Source organism: Pantherophis guttatus, chromosome 2 (assembly GCF_059756535.1).
Source record: "Pantherophis guttatus breed Tessera chromosome 2, ASM5975653v1, whole genome shotgun sequence".
NCBI classification, from domain to species: domain Eukaryota; kingdom Metazoa; phylum Chordata; class Lepidosauria; order Squamata; family Colubridae; genus Pantherophis; species Pantherophis guttatus.
Genome location: NC_142064.1, coordinates 123,761,408 through 123,785,828, shown reverse-complemented (window position 1 = coordinate 123,785,828; position 24,421 = coordinate 123,761,408). Strand labels below are relative to the sequence as shown.

Sequence of the window (24,421 nt, the reverse complement as noted above, 5' to 3'; positions counted from 1 at the left end):
GACATGTTCAGAAACACTTGGAGGTTTGAACAAAAGCTGGCAATTGGCCATGGAAGGGACAGCACAGCAACATAAACCAACTTGGCTTTAAGTCTAATTTTTCGCTGTGCAAGGGGGGAAAAAAAAGATTGGAGCATTCTTGCTGCAAGTTTCACTTGCCAGTAATTACCATCAAAGACAACAAAAGGTTTCATTTATTCAAGTAACCCATACAAGAAGCTAACAGCAGAATGTGCTTATTTGTGTAGTACAAACACAATCAAAAACAAATGAGAGCCGCGATGATGTGTAGCAAGGAAAATGTTCCAAGTCAGATTCAGACATGTTTTTCTCCAGAATGCTCAATTCCATTTTATATCCCCTTTATTGCTTCCTTCCCTCCCCATAATCAGAATTTCTTACCCGTTGAACACCCATAGTCTTCACAGGACTCTTGGGAAGAATTTCTTTCTTATGGTCCCCCTCTCAAAATACTTTTCCGGTTTCTATTAAATGTTGCCTTCCCCTAAACTTACAAATTCCTCTTTTCCTACTGATGCCCTTTTCATTGCCATTGTCTTGAGGATAATATACATGTAGCTTGAAATGAAAGATTTTGGGAGGGTACGATTGCTGTCCCATATATATGTAACAGAATGAGAGTTACCAAAGTCAGCAAATCTTATTTCTAAAGAGAGATGGACATACAAAATAGATCAGAAGTTGCAGCTTTAAGGTTGAAGGTGCATATTTAGAATTCTGGAAGTTGTTTCTTATGTTGCAGTGAAAGGCAATCAAATGAAATATTCAACTGAAATACCTTCACATGTAGAATTAAAAAATATGTTAAAAGGCTATCAAAACATGCCAGTAATTCAAATGCTAACCGATGGGAAGATGTCTCTAATTCTTTTTTCACCGGGGTTGATAATTGATAATGTACCTGCTTAATGTCTCCCTTAGAGTAATATATATGCGTAATATGCTTAAACCAGATATTTGCACAGTAAAGAATGGTCTTTTTTCTATTTTTTTTTCACATTCTTTCATGGGTTCCCACCTCTTTTTTATTTGATTGGAGTTCTGATCAGTAGTAATAAGCAATTAAATAATTCGATTGTAGTTGTTTTTGTGGTCATGGAGTAAAAATTGAACTGTGAAACACACCTCCTGGTTCTTTTATCCTTACCTTTCTTTCAAAATAAAAAGTAAGCTATTCCAAGACAATCATGCCTGTGACCCAGTAATCCTTGAGGTGTGACTTGTAACCCAATAATTCATGTCTAAATTGCTAATGCTGAATAAAGACCTATACTGTATACTGTTGATGTAAGTCTTGTAAGGCAGGTTGGTAACCCATTCAGTTTTAATTTAGAACTTTCTTCAGAAAGGAAAAAAACTAGGCTGATAGATTTGTCCTGTATAAATTCTGTTGCAAAGTTTGTTTTTTCTAAGACAGTTCTGCATATACTATGACCACCCCTACTACTAAAGTATTTTCAATATATTAAAATTAGTATTGGTTTACACATTGTACTAAGTCTTGGTTTGTTTTGACTAGACTTGAATGAATAAACTACTGTGCTTGTGTATCGCCGAAGTTTGAAGTTGACCATCAAGAATTAGCACATGAGCAAAAGGGAAAGGAGGCAAACTAATCATCTGATTAATCTCCTTTGCCATGTGAAGCTATATTATATTTCTCTTAAAATTATTCAATTTGTACTAAGGCCATTTTCCCCCCTTAAGTAAGTTGATATAGTACTCCTTTGATATCAGTCTAGATGTTTTCCTCTGAAAGACACAATTAGCTTTGTTTGGTTTTGGCTTTTCTGTAATTTTCCGCTTTCTGAATTTATATTCCTACCTATGAATTACCATTTACATTATGCAAATGTTCCCTTCTGTATCTGTGATGCATTTCCACCCTTTTGAAGATGGGACATGCAAGGGAGTATCTCAGGGTGGGGGACAAGTTTTATTCCTGCTCTGACTATGGAGATGCTTGAAACCTTTTCTATATATTTATTTATATATACATACATACATACCTATATATTACAGATAATAGCAGCCCAGCTCACCAGAATGACCATAGGAAGAGTACAGCCTAGTGTACTGTAGTAATGTAGTGGTTAAGATGCTGGCCCAGAAACCAGGAGACTGTGAGTTCAAGTTCCACTTTAAACATGGCAGCCAACTGGGTGACTTTGGGCCAGTCACACTCTCTCAGCCCAACCCACCTCACAGATTTGCTGTTGTGAGGAAAACAGGAGGAGGAAGAAGCATTAGGTATGTTAACTGCCTTGAGTTATCTATAAAATAATAAAAGCTGGATAAAAATTTAATACTATAATACAGAGGATAAAACCCCACCCCAAAATAGCTGCATTTATTTAAAAAAATAAATATCCAATAATATAGAAATCATATAGCATATGTCTGGGGTTGAAAACTAATTCCATTTCTAGTCAGTAAAATTGTTACTAAACAATCCAGACAGTGGGGCTCATGTAATCTCCCACCCCAAACACCATGGAACTTACTTGTAACTCTTTAATGCCAAGATCATCCAAATCTCTGGGGACATGGTGTTCCATAGGGCAAGCATAATGAAAGAGAAGGCATGGCTTCTAGATCCCACAAGATGACACTTGTCTAATAGTCAGGATAGACCTGGAATGTGCCTGCTGGCTTTGGGACAAGCAAGGCAATCAGAGATAGGTAGTCCAGAGGTGGTATTCAGCAGGTTCTGACCAGTTCTGGAGAACCAGTAGCAGAAATTTTGAGTAGTTCATAAAACCAGTAAATACCACCTCTCACTGGCCCCACCCCAATCTATTCTCTGCCTCCCGAGTCCCAGCTGATCGGGAGGAAATGGGGATTTTGAAGTAATCTTCCCCTGCCATGCCCACCAAGCCACGCCCACAGAACCGGTTGTTAAAAAATTTGAATCCCACCACTGAGGTAGTCCCACAAGTAACTTGGCCCTCAGCCACAAAGACTTTATAGGACATAAGCAGAATTTTGAATTGTGTTTGAAATTCCATTGGGAGTTAGTGCAGCTTCCAGAATTAGTGGAACTGGCAGATACCCTCAGGGAGAGAGAACCCCACAAGTAACCTGGTCCTGTGCCATTAAGGGCTTTAAAGCTAATAACCAATACCTTCAATCACCCCTGGAAAGAAACTGGAAACCTGTACAGCTTATCCAGCAGTGGTGTAATATGGGTGAACCGTAGGGTACCCAAAACTGTATGTTCCACCAATTTCTGGATTGTCTTCGATGGTACTCCTACATATAATGCATTGCAGTAATCCATCTGGGAAATGACCAAGGAGTGGGAAGCATGGCTTCTCACTCCAGGAATGGGTCGAAGTGGAGCACAGGATTAATTGGTGTGAATTGCTCACTAGCTCTGTCCTGTGCAACCTTGACAAGAATCAAAGATGGTATCTCACGTAAACCAGAGAGAGCACACACACACACACACACACACAAATCCAGAACCACTCAATTTTGCTGGGGTTTATTTTTCACCAGACCTTAATATTGTGGTACACATTTGCACCACTGAGGAACCAGCAACACTTTCAAGGAGTGCAACTGGAAGAGGTGATCCAGGGCTGCTTGATACTTCAGGCCCCATGCAGCCCTGAGAAGGCACAGCCAAATCAGGATCAATCTTTACCACAAATCTAATTTATCTCTCTTCTCAATGGATTTTCAGCCATGGCCAGAGAGAATTGTGTTGCCTGAGTTAGACTTTTTTTAAAAAAAAAAAATAATGGGCCAAATTCTTTCTGTGCCTGAGGCAGAAACCTCCTGAAGCACCTGTCTCTGGATGTAGTGGTGTAAAGATAACAATATAAGAAATAATATGCTGCTCATATATAACACCAGGTGTTGCTCTACATCTAGCTAAAACTGAGTTCAGGCAGGAGAAATAAGAGCCAATAGCCAATTCTGTAAGCAGCCATGGAAAACAAGATCCCTGTTTTGGTTGTAATTTATCAGCAAGATTCCATTATCAGCAACTTCTCATTTGTTTCTAGACAAATTGAAGTTGAAATAAAAGCTTTGAAGTCCGTTGTTTAGTTATGAGAAATATTTCTGTACTTGTCATCCTGTTGAACACTCCCAAAACATTTCACAAAATGATGAAATAGTTCTGAAATAAATAATTTAAACATGGAGCGATAAAACAGAATAAACTTCCCTACGGGTAACAGTACAAAGATTTGTTACAAAAGATGCTGTCCGTGGATTCTTTTATGACTTTCTTGTGGGTCTCATCATACAATGAGACAAATAATCAATGTGCAAATGGAAAAGAGGGCTTTTCTTATGTTTGTCTCCTTGTGAGAATTCCCAGACTGGTTTATTTCTTTGTTTCAATGGGCAGGAAAGATATCTAAATGTTATAGAATCTAAAGGTTTAGTTTTGCTCTTCTCTGTTTTAAAATAAGTCTGAATTCTGATTTATTAGTTTGAATTTAATCTAATGTTATGTTCTGTGTACTGTGGGAGTACGGAAAATCCATAGGAAAAGATCTAGAGGTGCCTAATGAGATTCAGCTACAGAATTTTAGAATACATTTTAATCTTGTCAGTTTATTCTGTTTAACATATGCCTGCTATCAAAACTCTGTGCGGCAAGCCCCATCTTAAGAGGCACTCCCAGCTTTCTGTCTCAAAGTGAAAAATTCCTTTCCTAAGAAGATGCCTAGTCTCATTCAATGCCCTTCTTAAAATCAGTTTGCTTTTTGTTCAGAACAATTATGCCCATCTTTTTTAAAGGTCTCTTTTGCCCAGAAAACTTTCTCAATTTTGATAAATGTGGATAAATCTATGTTTTCTGCTTAACTGGCATACTAATTTTCTTTTGCTTTATTCAAAGAATGAATTAGCAGCGACTATCTTAAATTCAACATTCATTTAATGGCTCAGCTATAACTCTGTGTTTTGTGATCTCTTTGTTAGTTGCCTCTAATTTTCCATGCACTTTCCCTTTGTACTCTGTTAATAAGTTCAATTGACTGGGGAAAACCAATAGATGAAGCATCTGGCGACCAATGAAGCAACTGACCATTCAAGCAATTAACATAGATTTTTTTTTTAAATTCATGCAACAACAGCCAGGCATTTGCCTCAAATCTTCAACAGCAATCAAAAACCATTGCCCTGAAAAAGAGATGCACTATTTTCCTTTTTGTATGCTAAAAACCAGCAGCAAGGAAGCAAATAGGCTGACGTATCTGTACTACCTTTCTGTTTAAACCCTGCAAAACATAATATCCAAAGTGGACAGAAGCTTCAGTCTAAGCCGCTGGGCAGAGATATACATAATAAATAGAGCTTGCAAAATGAAATTTTTAAAAAATGAAAATAAAAGCAAGGAAGACCAAAAGCAAATGACACGTGCCTAATATAATCCACCAAACTCAGCCCTGAAGGAGGAATGAAATCCATTTGACAAAAGTTTTATGCTTTATTTAGCTCCCTCCTAAAGCAAAACTTCAATGCTGGCTGGTGTTTTTTTTTAACCCATGTGTGCTGTTGAGAAGCCATTGAAGGGCTGGCATAGGTTGATTCATGATAATGCTGATCGGATGATGCCGTAATATCACACACAGCCAATTTGAAATGAGTCTGTCCTGCTTGTGTCAAAATAACAGAAATGGGAAGATTATGAATGAATTATCTTTTCAACCTGTAAACCCTGAAAATCGACTAGATTAGCCTTCCCCACACTGCTACCCTCCAGATGTCGGACTTCAACCCCAGCTTCATTAGAAGATGACATTTGAAATCTAGCACATCTGGAAAGCACCGAATTGCTGGAGAGCTAGAGGGCTATGAGAAAATGAGCAGCAGTAATTTTTATAGTAACGATAGAGTCAGAAGGAATGAAGGATAAGGATGATTATATTTTCTGAGTTTCGGGTTTTGCGAAGGATTTGGATTTAGATTGTTGTACTTTATTATGTTAGAACTCTGACATTTATGGATGCTTGATTTGGGGATTGTTTAGAATTAATAAGAGAAACCTCTTTTTAAAAAGTAGGATTTGGACATGAAATAGAACCCTTGTGGATTTTGCTTCTGTGTTTATTCAATTTATGCCCACTCCAATTTCCAGATTCTCAAACTGGATATGCGATTAAGTCTTTGGCTTTAGTGATCTCTCCATGACATCACCAGGAATCAAGTTCAACTGAAAAGAGATTTTACTTATACCTCACCTGAAAAATATTTACAATACATGCTACTTAATAGTAAACGCGTATATACATATGGTTGAATCAGAAGTTCATATTTTACAAGATCAAATAATCAAAAGTTTTAAAAAGTCTAATCCATGCCATACTAATAAAATAGTATTGTGATATTTACTTGCAGTTACAGATAATTTACTTGCAGGATATGGGTGAGTCTTTGGGGCCTGAATGTTTTTTGTAAGGCACCTGATTGCAATCCTGTACATAGTAGAAGTAAATCCTATAGATTTCAGTGGTATTTGATTCTTAGAAGAGAAGCATAGGATCACATAGTAACACTCCCAGTTCAAATATAGAAAATAGTCCCCTTCACATATTTCAATATCCAATTATGCTAATGGCTATATTCTAAAGATTGGAGGGGGGGGGGGCTACAGTTCCCTACCTCTGTGCTGTACCCTAGACTTTTACCTTGAACTTTGCGGAATGTATTTGCTCATATATAAGTCTGCTGAGATTGTCAACAATTATCATTCTTTTCTCCCATTAGGCTCGGAATCAAAAATGCGGGAGGTTTGCGCTGGTTGCAACACCCCAATCTCAGATCGCTTCCTGCTGCGGGTGAATGAGCGCTCCTGGCATGAGGGCTGTGTGAAGTGTGCTGCTTGCCTCCAGCCTCTCTCAGGCACATGCTATTGTCGCAACAGACAGCTCTACTGTAAGCATGACTATGAAAAGTAAGTGCCGGAAATTTGACTGTCTGAATGATTAGCTTGTATATTTGCCTTTGTAAGAAATTCACCAACTGAGAGAAAAGGCAGGCGGTTTTCAAAGATGATTGTGAAGGGATGTATTTATATACGAATATGTGTGGGTGTGTATCCATCTATCTATCTCTACACATACACACTTACTTAGGAGTGAGTTGGCAGGTTTGCAAGTTGGCTTCAGTTGTCACCAATATCAGAGGAACAAATTTCAATCTACATTAGCAGTATATAGCCATTTGATGTCATAACAGAGTCTTGCAGAGGTTGTGGTGTCATCAGCTGTCATTCATGCAGTTGTAATGTCACAGATGAACAGAGCAGCTTATTGCTGGGCACAGATTGGACAACTAAAAATTGGAGAGGCAAAAACCACTTGGTCCCTTCCGTCACATTTGAATGTTTGTACAATGACATACTGTTGGTGGAAATCTGAGTGATTCTGGAATCTTTTTGACCTGTTATGTATGATATTGTGTTCGTTTTTGTTACAATATTTTCTTATCAAAGGACCGTCGTTCTCTGAGGGATGAAGACTTCTAATGAATGAGTTTACTGCTATGTGAACAGATTGTTAACAGTGTGTTGAAATCCATTCTTAGATGGAATTTCATGAAAACTGTGTACTAGTTTTTTGGTGGCAAACTAAATCTGAATTCTGCAGAAAACAGAAAAGCCCAGTTTTGAGACAAGAATATCTTAAGAGTAATAAGAGACATTGCAAGAGTAAGCTTACTTTGTGCTAATTTATTCTTCTGTGCTGAAGTTGGATTTGAAGGAACTGTTTGGCATGTGAACAGGACTGCTTAGACAGTTATTGGTAGAATGTAATGTGGAAATCTCAAGTCAGTAATGAAATGCCACTATAGTTGGTATGAAGGCAGCAGTTGTTAAAATATCACAGTTGGTATCTGAGCAGCTAGAGGCTAGAATTAGGAGCAAAAAAATCAGACAAGATATTAAGAGTTTGTTTCCCCGGGAGATAAAAATATCTGAAATTATAAATTATAAAGAAGGTGCAAAAAAAGACCTACATGCATACTGTACATTCTCCTCATGCTGCTCCCTTTCAAGACAAGGACTGAGTTCCCTATATCTTATTAATTTTATTGATTGTTATTGGCTTGAGTGCATGATGCTTGAGAAACATCTTTTCCATAAAGGAAGTATTAGGTCCTCTTTTGGAAAATACTCTCCTGGATAAGTGGGAACCGTTCTGGGGGTTGTCCCAAACCAAACAACTGGTTATTTTGGGTTTCCTTCCTTCCTTCCTTCCTCCTTCCTTCCTTCCTTCCTTCCTTCCTTCCTTCCTTCCTTCCTTCCTGTCACTCCTACCAACTACTAGACAAATCCCTGCAGTTTTGTTGGCAAGATTTCAGAAATGCTTTGCCATTGCCTCCTTCTTAGGGCTAAGAGAGAGGGGCTGGCCTAAGGTCACCCAGCTGGATTCATGCCTAGAGCTGAACTAGAACTCAACGGTCTTCCAGTTTCTAGTCTGATACCTTAACCACTACATTAAACTGGCTCTGCAATTCTTTGCTGATTACTAAATACATGGATTAGGTTTGAGTACATAGTTTAGATCAGTGCTTCCCAATCTTTTTCCTTCATTACCCAGAGCTGCTTATCAGAGAGTCCTTTTTACCAGTGGTGAAATCCTCCGCAGGTTGCCACCGGTTCACTGTCCACGCATGCACACTGTGCACCAAATGCACACTGTGCGTGCATGCACAGTATATGCCAAATGCGTGCTTTGCATGAAAAAAGGAGCTGTTTGAAGGTAAGTAGAACAGCGAGGGGGGAACAGCTATGCCGTGTGATTTAGTTTCACTAGAAAGCAGGATTTCCTGCTTTCTAGCGAATATAAATTGCGTGGCACAGCTGATCATCGGAAATACCGGTTTGGACGAACCAGTAGCTTTTATTACTACCGGTTTGCCCAAACCGGTGCAAACCGTAGCATTTCATCCCTACTTTTACCCAATGTAAGTACAACTCTTTAAGTCAGTTTAAATACCCCTGTTGTGATTGGGTTAATGCATCATTACCTAATGAAAACTGCTTTTACCCAAGTTGGAGTAATATGTCCATGTTTGGGAAACACTGGTTCAGAGGATTTTTTTTTTTCAATTGCAATTGTGCTGATAATAGAAAATATGTCTACATAGTTGAAAGGCTTTTAAAACTTGTGTGAGGCAATCTATTTGATCTCATAACAATAGAAATATTACATTGTTGACCTACCTTTGAATCACAACCAACATCAATTTGTGAATGACAAAAAATTGTTTCACGTTTTATTATGTTTTCCTAATACTAATTTAACTAGATTCTTTGCCTCAGATTCCCAACAACTTCACACTTATTTTAAAATTCAACTTTCTTTTCACTCAACTAAAACAACTTACTATATCCCTGACATGAATTCCTCAGGCTTTTGTCTCCTTTCCAGAAAAAAAATGTCCAGTGGTGTCTGTGTGTGCCTACATTACATTTACTCCGTAATTTGCATTAGAAAAGTAAAGATGAAAAGGGAAGTTTAACCTTTTCCCTACCAGTAACTTCCCATTTTTCGCAAATCACCCTCACCTCCAGCTGCTTTTAATTTTGCCAATATCTCAGACTTATGTCTACCTTGCAAACATGACCCTAAATACCTGAACTAATAAAGGAAACAAAAATTAAGTGGATGGCATTGAAGTTCCTTTTATGCCCATGCAAATCTTTTCCTTCTGAAAGTAATAAATAGGCAGGAAGAAAATAATAATTATTTTTATTTATATGCTGTCCAGCTCCCAGTTAGAAAAAACAAACAAACCTCTAGCTGCTTTATTGCAGCCAATTGCAGAGGACTATACAAGTTTACTCCTGGTATAGCAGTGTATGCAAAATGTGTGCTTTTATCATTTTTCATGCCCTCTCCGTTCTTTGATGATATTAAATGCCAAGTTTCTCTATTCAGGTCAAAAGAAAGAGAGAGAGAGTACAAAGAAGATGTGACTTCTTTTGTAATAGCCAGCCCTGCTTAACTTATGAAATTCTGAAGTAGAATAAATGAGTCTAGACTCTAGAGTAATCCAAGATTACACTATTTAGAATAATAATGATCTGATTATCAGCATTCTTTGTAAAATCTAATTCTGGATAGTCTCAGAACATATATTGTGGTTAAATGTTGCTCAGCTGTTGTGTTCAGTATATTGTAATATCATGATATTTGGCATTTCATGGTAGTTAATAGTGTTGGATTATTTAATAAGTAATATATAAAAGATGAGCAGGCTGAACTATAAGGCAGAGTTAAACATGTCATCAATTTGGAATCTTTGGGCTCCCCTAGAAGACCTAACTCCAGTCCCCTCTGAATTCTGTTTATCCTTATCTAGTACCAATTTAGCATTGACCATTAGTTAACCAGTTTTTTGTGTACAGGTAGCAATAATAAACTCTCTAATGTTCTGAACTCAGCGAGCATTCCTGGTTCTTTGCACCTGATATAATAGTGGTGATTAGCAGCTCAATGTACTTATTAGTTGCCATGAAATCCCATGTAACAATGACATATAATGGCAACTAATGTTTAATAGGATTTCATAGGGAATATGCAATAATATTAACTCTTGATTGATGTCAGCCAAACCATGCTGGACATCATCAGAGCTAAAGTTTATTAACTGTCTATTTTGTGATGAAGCTGTACATTCTATATGCACACAAAGTTTTTTTAATTTAAAAAGTTATCACTCAAAAGTTGTGCATGGAAGTCAGGCGTTTCCATACATATCAAATATTTGCAAATATTCATTTTAATTTTCACTCAGATCTTTATTGGTAGATATGGGAACTTTGCATGTCCCGTATCTAAATTCATTTTCTACCAACTGTTCCATGTTGGTTTTCATTAACAGTGCTAGCAGTTTGTCCAGTGATATTGTTAATTGACTTGCTTTATCGGTAAATAAATGTATCAATTTATCTGTGCAGTGGATAAAAAGAAATTCATGTGAACGGTACAATTTAGAGAAGAGTGCAGAAAAAGTATTGAAAGTAATATAAAATATGTATGCTTGAAATTATTAAACATCTTAAAGATCAGTTGTGTGAAGATTTCCATTGACTAGATGCAAAGTGTTGGTGTCCTACCTGCAAAACCAGATTAAAATAAAAATAAATAATGCAGAATAAGTGCCTATTAATGGATACTTCTATGTCAATTGATATTAAGATGTGAAGATTGCAAAATCTAGCTTTTAAAATCAGTTTTAAAATCTAATATTTAAAAAAAAAATCTAAGTGGGTCAAATAATTATTTTCTTGGTGCATTTTTCAGAAATCGGTTATGAGTACATGCATGAAATAACTTTCAAGGACATAGATGGAAACTCATTTTTCTGAATATGGAAAGCCAATATCAGGATATACACGTATCATTGGGAGAGCCCTTGCAGTTCCTTTTTTTTTTTTATCATATCCATTCCTGCATGGATTTACTGTATTCTGTTGTTACCTATTGGCCTTACTCCCTTGGTCCTCTAGGAATCAAATCCACTTTTTCATTAAATCCTTAATACATATTCACAGAAACAGTTGTGCAATTAAGCATTATTAGTGTCTGTATTTTATGGTCTTTCAGGGAATCCCCTTCAACTTAGCATGTCAACCTGGATTTTCTCTCTTCAGGTGACATTGTGCCTTGTTTCGTTTTGCGTACTTTAAAATTATGTTAATCCGAGCCAGCTGCCTTTGGAGGCTTTCCTGCTGAGGATAGCCCTGGATGTTTGCCCTGAACATTTGGTGCACCCTCCTTGAACCCAAAGAATGCCAAGTGTGTAAGTTTCTTCTTCTTGCCCATCCCTTTACTCCCCTCCTTTTCCTGTCTTCCTATCAACACTGTTGAGACTAAGCTTGTGTTGCATGCTCCTAAGGGCAAGGACCTTCCTTCTTTGTTTATTGTCTAGAAAAACTGCCCTGGTTGAGAATGATTAAATAAAATTTCCTCCCTCGGTCCTCGCACAGTCCTTTGCCAGCCAGCAAGAAGGGTCAAACCGTATCGTAGATGTTTTTGAAAACATCCCTCCACTTTCTCAAATACATTATTATGGGCTCTTAATAGAGGCCTTTTAGGTTGCAACTTCAAAAAACCAATGGGCTGAAGGGAGCATCCACCACCCTGGATGTATTTCCTTCAACACTTTGCAGTGATAAGCTGGAAAAGAGCCTGCAGTAATTGCTCACCCTGAACATGCTTTGAAATGATTAACCAACACTCCAGATCCATTATATTCTGTTGCTGAGCCTGAAAGAACAAGGCTGGAGGAGAAGAGGTGGGAGGTTGCTATCTCCCAACATCAAGAGCTTTGATCGTCGAGCTTCACGCTCAATGGGAGTACATTGACTGCAGAGGTTACATACGTTCAGGACTGTACCATGGGGCTTCAGCACCAGCTTCAGAATATGTTCCACAAGGCATGTTGTTATCTGTCTGCTCTAGCAGTCAGGCCCTATTCACAAACCAGCAAGAGATTTATCTAACTGTCTCCAAATTTCAGAGAGCATTAACTCTAGCACATTGTCATAGCAGTTCTGGAGGACAGATACAAAAAAAGTCCCATATGAGCTGAGATTGTGCCTCTTGTGAATAAGGGCCATTGAAACCACAGCTCATGTACAGTTATATTGTACCTTCTATAAGGATTCATGGACTCATTTGATAGTTCCTCCATGGACAACTGTTACCATCAGATCGGTATGATGCAGTCTCTTTCAACACAGCTAAATTCTGCTTTACCGTCTGTAAAATTAGGCAGATTTTGGTCACCCTTCAATGGTCCCCCTGTTAATTGTAATACACAATCGTGCCTTGTTCTGTTTTACTTGAATGTTTTAATTTTTAATTCTAGTCTGTGACCGTAATAAAAGATTGAATTGAGCATCTTTAGTTCTCATTGAAATCAGCTTAAAAGTTGTTACCATTTATCAATCATGCCACTGACTCATCTTGCCCAGTAGGTCACTGACTGACATATGGAGTTCCCCTAACCAACTTGCTCAGATTGAAGAAGCTACTTGGATAAGCAGCAAAATGTTTCAAACCAAATGGAAATAAAAGCCCAGTTGCCATAACTCAAGTTCCAGATAACTCTACCTGGATGACTGAGAATTTTCAGCAATTGGCCCAGATGATCTTCAAAATGTAATGCTGGGCTAACTCCTAATACTCCCAGGAGACAACAAGAAATGAATTATAGAATCATTAAAGAATCATAAAGCTGAAAAGGACCTTCTAGTTCAGCCATACATACTGTACACATATGTCTTCACACTATTCCAGATAAATGGTTGTCCAACATTTGCTTGAAAACCTGTAACAAGGGAGCACCCATAACAGGAAATTCCCCCTGATTTCCAGTTTAAATGTCTGTTTGTAAATTTTCCGCCTACTAATTCTTATCCTGCTTTCAAGCACTGTGGTGGAAAAAATCTGCACCTTCTTCCTTGTGTTAGCTTTTCAAGTACTGGAAGGCTGCTCTCATGTCTCCCCTAAGCTTCCTCTTCTTTAAACTAAACATACATAGTTCCTTGAGACATCACCCTGCCAACAAAAGTGCGTACAGTCAAGGCTATGGTTTTCCCAGTTGCAATGTATGGCTGTGAAAGTTGGACCATAAGAAAGGCTGAGCGCTGAAGAATTGAGGCCTTTGGTGCTAGAGAAGACTCCTGCGAGTCCCTTGGACCACAAGGCGAACAAACAAGTCAGTCCTAGAGGAGATCAACCCTGACTGCTCTTTAGAAGGCCAGATCCTGAAGATGAAACTCAAATATTTTGGCCACCTAATGAGAAGGAAGGACTCACTGGAGAAGCGCCTAATGCTGGGAAAGATTGAGGGCAAAAGAGTAAGAGGATGACAGAGAATGAGGTGGCTGGATGGAGTCTCTGAAGCAGTCGGCGTGAGCTTAAATGGACTCCAGAGGGTGGTAGAGGACAGGAAGGCCTGGAGGCACGTTGTTCATGAGGTCGCGATGGGTCGGACATGACTTCGCAACTAACAACAACAACATAGTTCCTTTAACTATTCTTCTTAGGAAGACTCTCCAATATTCTCTCCAATACTCTGACCATCTTTGTCACTCTTCTTGCATTTCTTTGAATGCTTCTGCATGCTTCTGATATAGTGACAATCACAACTAGATAAAGTATTGCAGTCTGACCAATGCAGCACAGAGCAGAACTATCACATGCCAGAATCACATCATCATCTTGGGTTGCTCTGTTGATGCAACCCAAGATTGATTGGGGTTTTTTTGGAAGCTGTAGCACATTTTATATTTAATCTATATTCTACGGACATTTGGATTCTTCTTACAAGTATTGCTCCTAATGCAGAGATTGTCTATGTATTTCATTTCCCTTATCTAAATTCTTGCCACTGAAGTGCACTTCTGCACATTTGATGAGCATTCCTTCTACCTAGGCCACGTCTGAAAATGTTGGAGCATTGAGCTCTTATGAATTGCACCTCTCTATGAGGACTCTAACCCCAATCCTTTCAAATGTAAAGCAATACAGTTTTGTCTCAGTCTGCCACTGATAGTTTTGAAGTTGTAGAGGTGATGAAGTGGAGTGGGGGCCATCAATACTCAATAGTAATACTGTGATCCAGAATACTGTGTATCCTTTAGCAAAATGATAAAAAATGAAGAGAGAAAACGTGGGGTCAATAGAGCAGAAGCAGGGGTCTATCTGAAAGTAGAAAATGCCTGCAAAAGCTGCATCAGTCTTAAGAGTGTCCACACAGAAATAAGTCCAGTTTCTTCCACTAGACTTTCCCCCAGGTAAGTACACATATAGGACTATAGACTGGGGGAAGGATGCTGCATAGTGTAGCCCAGCTTTCTGATTATATCAAAGGCTGGTAGCCTTAGAAGAGACTTTAGGTTAGCTCAGGGGTCTGCAACCTTAAACACTCAAAGAGCCATTTGGACCAGTTTCCCACAGAAAAGAAAACACCGGGAGCCACAAAACCCTTCCTGTGCCTGACTATTTCTTGAGTGGCCACAAAACTAGCATATTTAGTTGAAGTAAATGTTCTGTTTTCTTCTGAAACTTTTCTTTTCTTGGATTTATCCATTGTTGGCCTACTGGGGGTTGAAAAGCTCAATGCATTGCTTGCCGGCGGGTGTCGCACATTGGCAGTTGTGACACATATTTTGAGTGACAGGGAGCCACAGCAGAGGGGTGAAAGAGCCACATGCGGCTCCAGAGCCGCAGGTTGCTGACCCCTGGGCTAGCCTCATCCAACTCTGAATTAGGAATGTTGATATGGCCCTGAAGTTAGGAACATTGCTATGGCTCTGAAACAACTTTTTCTCCAGCCTGCCTTATTTCAGATAAATTGAACTACTCCTCAGGCAACATAACTAATGTTAGATTCACTCTTACGAAGGGTATACTGTATATATACCACATCTTCAAAATGTTAATGAAATAATGTAGAGCTGCACATAGATTTTAAAAATGTTGATGTCGTACGCTTTAAATGGAGATAAAGATATTTCATCCCAGTGAAGACGTGATTCCCTGCTCAATCGGTTACCTAACTTGATGATTGACGATGGGCAACTTTAAAGCTTCTTATTTTCTTAAGGTGGTTCTTAACGGTTTATTATAATTATGTTGCTTTTTACTGAACTCTACATGGCCAAGTTAATGATAGAACAGGCTTGACATGGTTATGACTGAAGGGAGAATGTGGATAAAAAGAAGCACAACCACTCTAAAAACAACAGTTATCTTGAAAAGATGTTTCACTGATCCTGGCTTCTCCCATCAGAATTAATATTATAAGGGGACTGCAAGTGAAATTCTGGATTTATGTAGCCCTTTGGCTACATTTATGCAGAGCTCAAAGCTGTAACACTGTTAGTTAACAATACCTCGACTTAGGACCACAACTGAGCCCAAAATTTATGTTGCTAAGCGAGACATTTGTTAAGTGAGTTTTGCTCCGTTTCACAACCCTTCTTGACACAAGTTGTTAAGCGAATCACTGCAGCTGTTCAATTAGTAACATGCTTGTGAAGGGAATCTGGTTTCCCAGTTGACTTTGCTCGTCAGAAGGTCATAAATGTGATCACAGGACCCCAGGACACTGCAAATATCATAAGTACAAGTAGTCCTCGACTTACAACAGTTCATTTAGTGACCGTTCACTGTTACAGCAGCACTAAAAATGTGACGTATGACCGTTCTTCACAGTTACAACCTTTGCAGCCTCCCCATGGTCACAGGATCATAAGTCAGAGCCTTGGCAACAGGTTCATATTTATGACGGTTGCAGTGTCCCAGGGTCATGTGATCCCCTTTTGTGACCTTCTGACAAGCAAAGTCAATGGGGAAGCCCGATTCACTTAACAACCGGGTTACTAACTTATCATCTGCAGTGATTCATTTAACAGCTTTAGCAAGAAAGGCTGTAAAATGGGGCAAAACTCACTTAACAAATGTCTCACTTAACAACAGAAATTTCAGGCTCGATTGTGGTCATAAGTCGAGGATCACTTGTATGATGCTGCAAATCCCCATGGTCATGTGATCAAAGTGAGTGTGAAAAATGGTTGTAAGTCACTTTTTTCAGTGCTGTTGTAACTTTGAATGGTCACTAAATAAATTGCTGTAAGTCGAGAATTACCTGTACTGAAACTAATTTGTCTTCTAATAATTAGAATACAGAACTAAGGTATATAGAGACCAGGGGTGAAATACTCCCGGTTCGGACCGGCTCGGGCGAGTAGGTAGCAATGGCAGCGGGCAGTTCGGAGAACCGGTAGCAAAAATCCCTACCCCCACCCCCCACGCCCAGCTGAGCCGCGCGATCATCAGAGCCTTTTTTTCCTTTTAAATGGCTCTGACGAGCCAAGCTCTGCCTGCTAATCAGGCAACTCAGCTTGGATCGCCAGAGCTATGTAAAAGAAAAAAAGTTTCTTTTTTCTCCCCCAATTGTGTTGTGTTGTGTTTTGTAGGTTAAAAAAGGGCAAAGAAGTGACATTGACTTCACCACGCCCACCCAGTCACCTTACCACCAAGCCCCGCCCACTAATTAAGCCCCGCCCACAGAACCGGTAGCAAAAAATTTTAGATTTCACCTCTGATAGAGACTTATTCTAAATATAAGACCCTGTTCAGCCAATAGGTTTTGGGGGGGGGGAATCAATGTATCTGTTGTGACCCAGGCCCAAGTAGGTATTATCAGACGCAAACAGTTCGAAACAAACAGACTTTATTAGAACAGCTGAGAATTAACTCATTCTCAGCGTCGTCCAAACTAATTCAAAACAAATTCTTCATAACACAATTCTTCAGCCTTGTCACCAACCTTGGTCTAATTAGGCAACCTGCCAAAGGCTTTTCTTGGCAAAAGTTCAGAAGCAGAAGACACCGACAAGAAATAAATGCAGCAAGACAAGAAACAAATCTATCAACGTTGTTTTCCGACAAAGAGCCCAAGAGCCGTTGCTGATCTTTTAAGCCTTATGCGGGGGGGGCAATCATCTCTTGGCCCTACTCCCGAGTTGTCCTCTTTGCTTTAGCTGCTCTTGCCTTCTGGCAGCTCTTCTCATGCATGCACTAGGAACAGGCTCCTCCTGTTCCTCTGCCTCTCTGCTGTCAGCCTCTAGAGGCTCCGGAGTCCGCACATCACTCCCAGATGGCCCTGGCCCCATCTCTGCCTCCGATGCAGAGCCCTCATCCGGGCCTTCCCCAGCCTCCAGGACTGGCCCATGTTCTTCCTCAGCCTCCTCACTGTCCGACTCCGCTGCCAGCTCCGCAGGTTGCTGGCTGACCACAACAGTATCCTTACCTTGACCCAGGATTAAGCAACATGGTTCTCTCCAGATATTTTGAAAAATAATTCCCATAACATATAATCAGTCATAGCTGATAGTGGTTGGGTTTATTGTCTAGAACACCTGACTACAGGTTGCTATGTCACCTAATTTTATTGCCAGGCTTGCTATGAGAAAAACATTAGACTTTTTGCTGCTTTGAGTTTTTCGGACAAAGGGTGGGATGTGCATATATTTAATAAATAATACAAGCCTTGCATACCAGCCATGAATGGGCATGGCAGGAGTTCAAAACTCTTGGCTATTTATTGGGGTTTTTTTTAATCCATGTCTTACTCTTTGAAGGCATAATCTTCCCATGATCTTAAACACAAAACATTAATTAAAATCAGATTAAATATAAGCTATTTTAAATAAAAAAAATAAATTAGAGACAATAAAAATTTCACGATGCCATTAAGCAACAAGGAGAGAGAGAACAGGAGGATTTTTAAAACCTGTTAAGAAGCAGCCACAAGAGAAATTAGTCATTTTATCTCTCAGAAAGGAATTCATAGGTTAGAGGCCAATACTGAGAAATCTCTCCATTGGTCTGTCCATTTTACCTGATTTTGAGCCATAGTTACTCTGACAATTACTTGAAAATGTGAATAGGCTCTTTTAATTTTGAGCACATTGAACAGTAAATGGCATTAGTACTGAATCTGGACAGGGGTTAAATCTATCTCATGAACCCCTAAAACAGAATGATGTGCGAAGCTGCCACCCATCTCCAAAGCATGAGATGTTGTTTTGAAAGGAGAGATGGAGGGCCCTCCATTGGCAAAAGGCCTGATGAGAAAGGAAATGCAGAGACAGCACACCGGTCTTCTGAGAAGTTTTAGGGAAAACATTTGGACATTACTCAGGAGAGTTCTCTGACTCTTGGCAGGCTCCTTGAACAGTTCTCTTTTAACTGTCCAGGCTTATCTTCCTTTTCAGAAGAGAGAGCACAGCCTCCTCCCGAGGAATGACTCAAAGCTTTGGCAGCAGATCGGGGCTGGGGTAATAAAAATACCAGCATTTGCCCACTTCCTACAGATGCATAGCCAGAGGTCACAAGAGAGAAAGAGAGATGTAAAAAGACACAAAAAGGGCTTTCGTTACCTCTGCATTCAAGAGAGCTTTACGGGAAAGAACCTGGGCATTTTAATACAACATAAATCGAAGACAGGTTAGCAATGGTGACGAAAGAAAAGGCAGAGGGTGTCATGGAACAGATTCAAATCCTGGACTGATGTTAGGATTGTAGATTTGAAGAAAGATCAAGAGATACTAGATGGGGAGGTTGCTAGAGAGGATTCTGAAGGCATCAAGGCAGGGCTACGTTTTAGTTGAGCCCTGTCACAGATTTGGCACAGTCAATCCCTTTAGAATCCATGGATATCCAACAGTAGGTCCCAGATATGCAATGTGATTCTTTCTTTCCCATATTTACATGCTGATTCAAGCAGAATAGAACTGGAAGGGACTTTGGAGGTCTTATAGTCCAACCTATACAATTTAAGTGGCTTTCCAGGCTCTTCTTAAAAACCTCCAGTGATGAAGCACCCACAACATCTGAAGGCAAGCTGTTCCATTGGTTAATTGTCCTCGCTGTTAGGAAGTTTCTCCTTAATACCAGGTTGCTTCTCTCCTTGATTAGTTTCCATCCATTGTTTCTTGTCCTGCCCTCTGGTGCTTTGGAAAATAAGTTGACCCCCCCCCCACCTCTTCACGAGGGCCATCTTTAATGTATTCAGATGAATCAATTTTGGTTTGCTGAGACTGTTTGGACTATAAAACAGATCATACTGAATGAGGCAAATGCCAGTATCGTGGCCCTATATCTCCTGGAAAAGAAAATATTGTCAAGATTTTAGAGAACTTGAAAGATAGAGGGGATGCAATCAAGACAAGCTGTCTGTTGAATTCTAAATGTCTATGGAGATTCTCAGTCATCCAGGGCCTGGTTGTCCCAAAGGTGCTTTTTCAAGAGGCAACTTGGACTTTCTGATTTTTCTTTGAAGACGTTTTGCTTCTCATCCGAAAAGCTTCTTGGATGAGAAGCAAAACATCTTCAAAGAAAAACCAGAAAGTCCAAGTTGCCTCTTGAAAAAGCACCTTTGGGACTGTAGAATTCTACCACAGAAGCCATTTTACACCACCTCCCCGCTGTAAACATATCTGAATTCAAAACTTCACTAAAATGGGCTGGTGTGGTTGTCACTTTGTATTAATTAACAGATGTCTTTTATTATATTTTCTGGGGACTTCCTCAGTTCCCCGATGCAAATCCATCTATTCTTATTAGACACCGCATGCCATCTCTGCTGGCCATCAAAGGGTTTCTTGATGATGGTCCTCCATGTGGTGAGTCTAATGCTTAGATGTTCATTTCCTAAAGGATGGAAATCTCCCCAGTTAGATTCCAGGGAGGCAAGCAGTGCATAGTTTGGACTTTAGTGATCTGTGCCCTTGTGAACTCTGCCTGAAAAGATAAATTTCTCAGTGCTCTCCCAAGGGAACTGTATCATTTAAGTAAATAAAATAGGAGAAGATGTCTCATCCCACTAGATGCAAAATAAATGAATGAAACAAACTAGGTTTGCCTATCCAAACATAAAACCCGACTTGGTCTCTTACAAGTGAACAGATAATCAGTTTTCATCACACTCAGTGCCATGCTGGGCTTATCTTCATAATACTGAAGGGGGTAGAGAAGCAAACCTTCTACGATTATTATTACTGCCATTTTGGTAACCTTCCTCTTGTAGACACGGAAATAATGTATATCAGTTTCAGAAGTGGTTTAATTTTCTCCCAGCCTGAGGATCATGGCAGAGTATAGGGGACCATTCAGAAGAAGACCTGCAGCTCTGTTAGCATTTCCCCCTTCCCAATTTCTGCCTCTGGGTCTTTCCCACATCAGCTTTTTGGGGTGGTGTAAAAGAAGCAGCCTCAGCCATTGGAAGAGAGGCAGGAGAGGAAAATCCTCTTATGAAATTGGCACTACTTTTTCTGATTTTCAAGAAAAACCATCTGAGGAATTGCCTACTTCCTAAGATGCTGTCCTAGCAGCTGTAAAATCACAGTATAGCATAAAATCTGGAATTGAAAAAAAAAAGAATATAAAAATAGCACTCCAGTTGGTAAATATATAATAATTGTTGCCAGAGGCCTGAACATACACTAAAGCACTACCCCAAAAATTGACTACGAGAATGAGAGAGCAGATAGCCTCCATGCCAGTGGTGAAATGTAAAATTTGTTACTACCGGTTCTGTGGGCGTGGCTTGGGGGGGGGATAATGTGACTGGGTAGGCATGGCCAACTTTTTTTTTTTTAACTTTTAAAAGCATTTTTTCTACAACCTTAAGCGGTTGCAGAAAACAATGTTTTTAAAAGCCTCTGGTGATCAGGCAACTCAGCTGGGTTTGCCAGAGGCTTTTAAAGGCTTTTTTTCCCCCTACAACCTCTTCAGCCGAAGAGTTTGCAAAAAAAAAATGCTTTTAAAAGCCTCTGACGATCCCAGCTGAGCTGCGCGATCCTCAGAAGCTTTTTTTTTTTTTTTTTTTTAAAGCATTTTTTCGGCCAAAGAGGTGTAGAAAAAATGCTTTTAAAAGTTAAAAAAAAAAGCCTCTGATGATCGCGCGGCTCAGCTGGGCATGTGGGGGGGGGGCAGGGATTTTTGCTACCGGTTCTCCGAACCACCTACCGCCATCGCTACTGGATTGGGCAATCTGGTCCGAACCGGGAGCATTTCACCCCTGCTCTATGCCTAGAATGTTCCGTATTCTTCCTTCAAGGCCATGTAAATTGGTGGACAACACTATGAGACACAGAAGCAAATTCCACAGGTTAATGAAGCATAAGTAATTTTTTCTGTCCTGTCTCCTACATCCACCTTTACTGGAAGAGCCTGTATTTTTGTACTATGAAAGCAGGGGCAGGGGAAAAAAACACCCACACATACACCCACACCCACACACCTCCCCCCTCCCCCTCCCCCCTCTCTCTGCCCTCCCCTCGCACTCTCTTATTTTTTTCCACATTATGTATTATACTGAACTGTGTTTATGATTATAGATTAAATAACAAAAACCATGCAAGTTCCAAGAAATAGCAAGCAAAGGATAAAGAAAATGGAAATGAAGTAAAACAAGTTAAAATGAAGGAAGATATATAGCACAGTGATGCAGCATAGAGATCCGTTGATCATGGGGAAAGAATATGGCTAATTAAATTATTTTTTTAAAAAAAATAATTTGTTGGTTTCACCAGTATGAAAGAATAAGAAGGGTTACTGGACTGTGCAAGAACAAATAACATACCGCCCAGTGGTGGGATTCAAGTAATTTAACAACCGGTTCTCTGCCCTAATGATTTCTTCCAACAACCAGTTTGCCAAACTGCTCAAAAAGTTAACAACTGGTTCTCCCGAAGTGGTGCGAACTGGCTGAATCCCACCAATGATACCGCCTCTTATTTTGTGATTGAGCTGGACATACATTGTTTTGGTAAAAGAAAGTGGAGATATCTGCTTAGTCTTCATATATGATTTAGGAAACATAAACGGCTGCAACAAAGGTTCTAAATTGTTCTGGACTAATAGAAACAGTAATTACACAAAACCTGGCTACTTTTCTGGATATTTCAGAATCCATATCAGCCAAGAGAAATCTGTTTCTCAACAGATCAAGCAGCTTAAGGGGCTATTAAACCTATACTTACCTAAACAGAAAGGACACCTGTGCCTAAATTTATAAATTTCAGCTACCAAACTTCTTCCTTACTGTCTTTTTCTATTTGCTCTATTTCCTCATTTTTTTCCATTGGGAACAGATTCCTTCTGGATATTTGGATAGCCCACCATGAAGGTGAAGTTTCTACTTTAAGGATGAGTATCCACAGCAGGGTAGTGGTGATAATGGCAGTGTAAAAAAAAAAAAAAAAAAAACATCATAAGAAGGCAAGTGTAACCAAGCAGTTAAAGTCCCATCTTTTCTTTAAAAGAATTGTGTTTCATGAGCTTCATGAATTGTAAGAAATTAGCACGACTGCAATAGCCCGCTGTTCCCAATAGAAAATCAAAAGGAAAATCATATTGTGCCTGTTTACTATAGATGGAATAAATAATAGCAAGTATGCAGTTCATTCTTTGATTGCCATTGTTTGAAAAAAAATCTTTTTAAGTATGTACATACCAGTGGTGAGAGTCATTTTTTTTTTACTACCAGTTCTGTGGGCATGGCTTGGTGGGTGTGGCTTGGTGGGCATGGCAGGGGAAGGATACTGTAAAATCTCCATTCCCACCTCACTCCAGGGGAAGGTTACTGCAAAATCCCCATTTCCTCCCAATCATCTGGGACTCGGGAGGCAGAGAATAGAGGGGGGCGGAGCCAGTCAGAAGTGGTATTTATTGGTTCTCCAAACTACTCAAAATTTCCGCTACCGGTTCTCCATAACTGGTCAGAACCTGCTGAATACCACCTCTGGTGCATACTCATTTTTTATACATATTTTTTTAACAGCATCATACATCCCACTTCAAAGAAATTGAACTTCCATTCCTAGGATTCTCAGTCTGGAGAAATATACAGATTGGAGAATATCTGTTTTAAAATATAAAAATACAAATACATGTCCCAAGAAGCTACATTCAAGAAAGCAGGGCCTTTTTATTCCAGTGGGGAGGGTGTGAGGCTAGAGATACTAAGACTTGATAAACTCTGAGATATTCAATTTTATTAAACAATACGCCCCACTGAATTAAATGAACTTTCAATTAACATATAGAGCTTTGCACTGAAAAATAGTGCAATAGTGACTTGACCTAGTGTCTAAGGTTGAAGTCTCTCTACTTTCTGGGCCTTTCCCAGTGCAAAATAGTTTATCATTAATTAATTAGATTAGATTAGATTTATTTCTTGGCTTTCATGCAGATGCTCAAGACTCCCTCTCCCAAATTTCTTCCACAACCATTCTGTGAGTTAGGTTGGGCTGAGTGAGAGTAACTAGGTTTAAGTCCTAAAAGTAGACATAAATCCAGGCTTCCCCACTCCTAAACTAAGTCAATACCTTCACCCTTACACCACCTTAAACATGCATAGCCTACAGCTTCAGAAATTTTAGCAAGGGGTTTTTTGCCCGGTTGCTGGGTGGGCGTAGCCATTGTGGGTGTGGCCTAGTAGGCCTCCTGCACTATGGTGGGTGGGGGCGTTTTTGCCCTCCCCGGGCTCCGGAGGTTTTCTTCGAACCTCCAGGAGGGCAAAAACAACCTCCCAAGGCTCCAGAGGAACTTCCTGAACTTCTGGTAGGCCCATTTTTCACCCTCTCTGAGTCTCCATGCACGCTCTGCACTTACCTGCATCCAAAACAGGCCACATGGGGACTCCTATGAGGGGCAGGGTGGGGTGGGTGAGGCCAGTCAGGAGTGGGATTTGGAGGTTCTCCAAATTGCACAGAATCTTAGCTAGAGGTTCTCCTGGAAGTCCCAGCAGCCCACCCCTGATAGCGTACCTCCGTCAAATAAAAGGCAGGGCAAACCCAGCAGACTAGGAAAACTGAAGTTCAAAAAAACAAATTGTGAGC

At 39.8% G+C, this 24,421-nt stretch overlaps 1 protein-coding gene across 1 annotated transcript in view; it reads left to right on the top strand.

Annotated features, from left to right (window-relative positions):
• The window catches only part of LOC117666593 (LIM homeobox transcription factor 1-alpha-like), a 94,725-nt gene that overhangs the window by 10,848 nt on the left and 59,456 nt on the right, over positions 1–24,421 (top strand). The window contains exon 3 of the mRNA XM_087886644.1: positions 6,751–6,937. Within this exon, the coding sequence (XP_087742770.1) occupies positions 6,751–6,937 (187 nt within the window). The remainder of the gene's footprint in view (positions 1–6,750; positions 6,938–24,421) is intronic.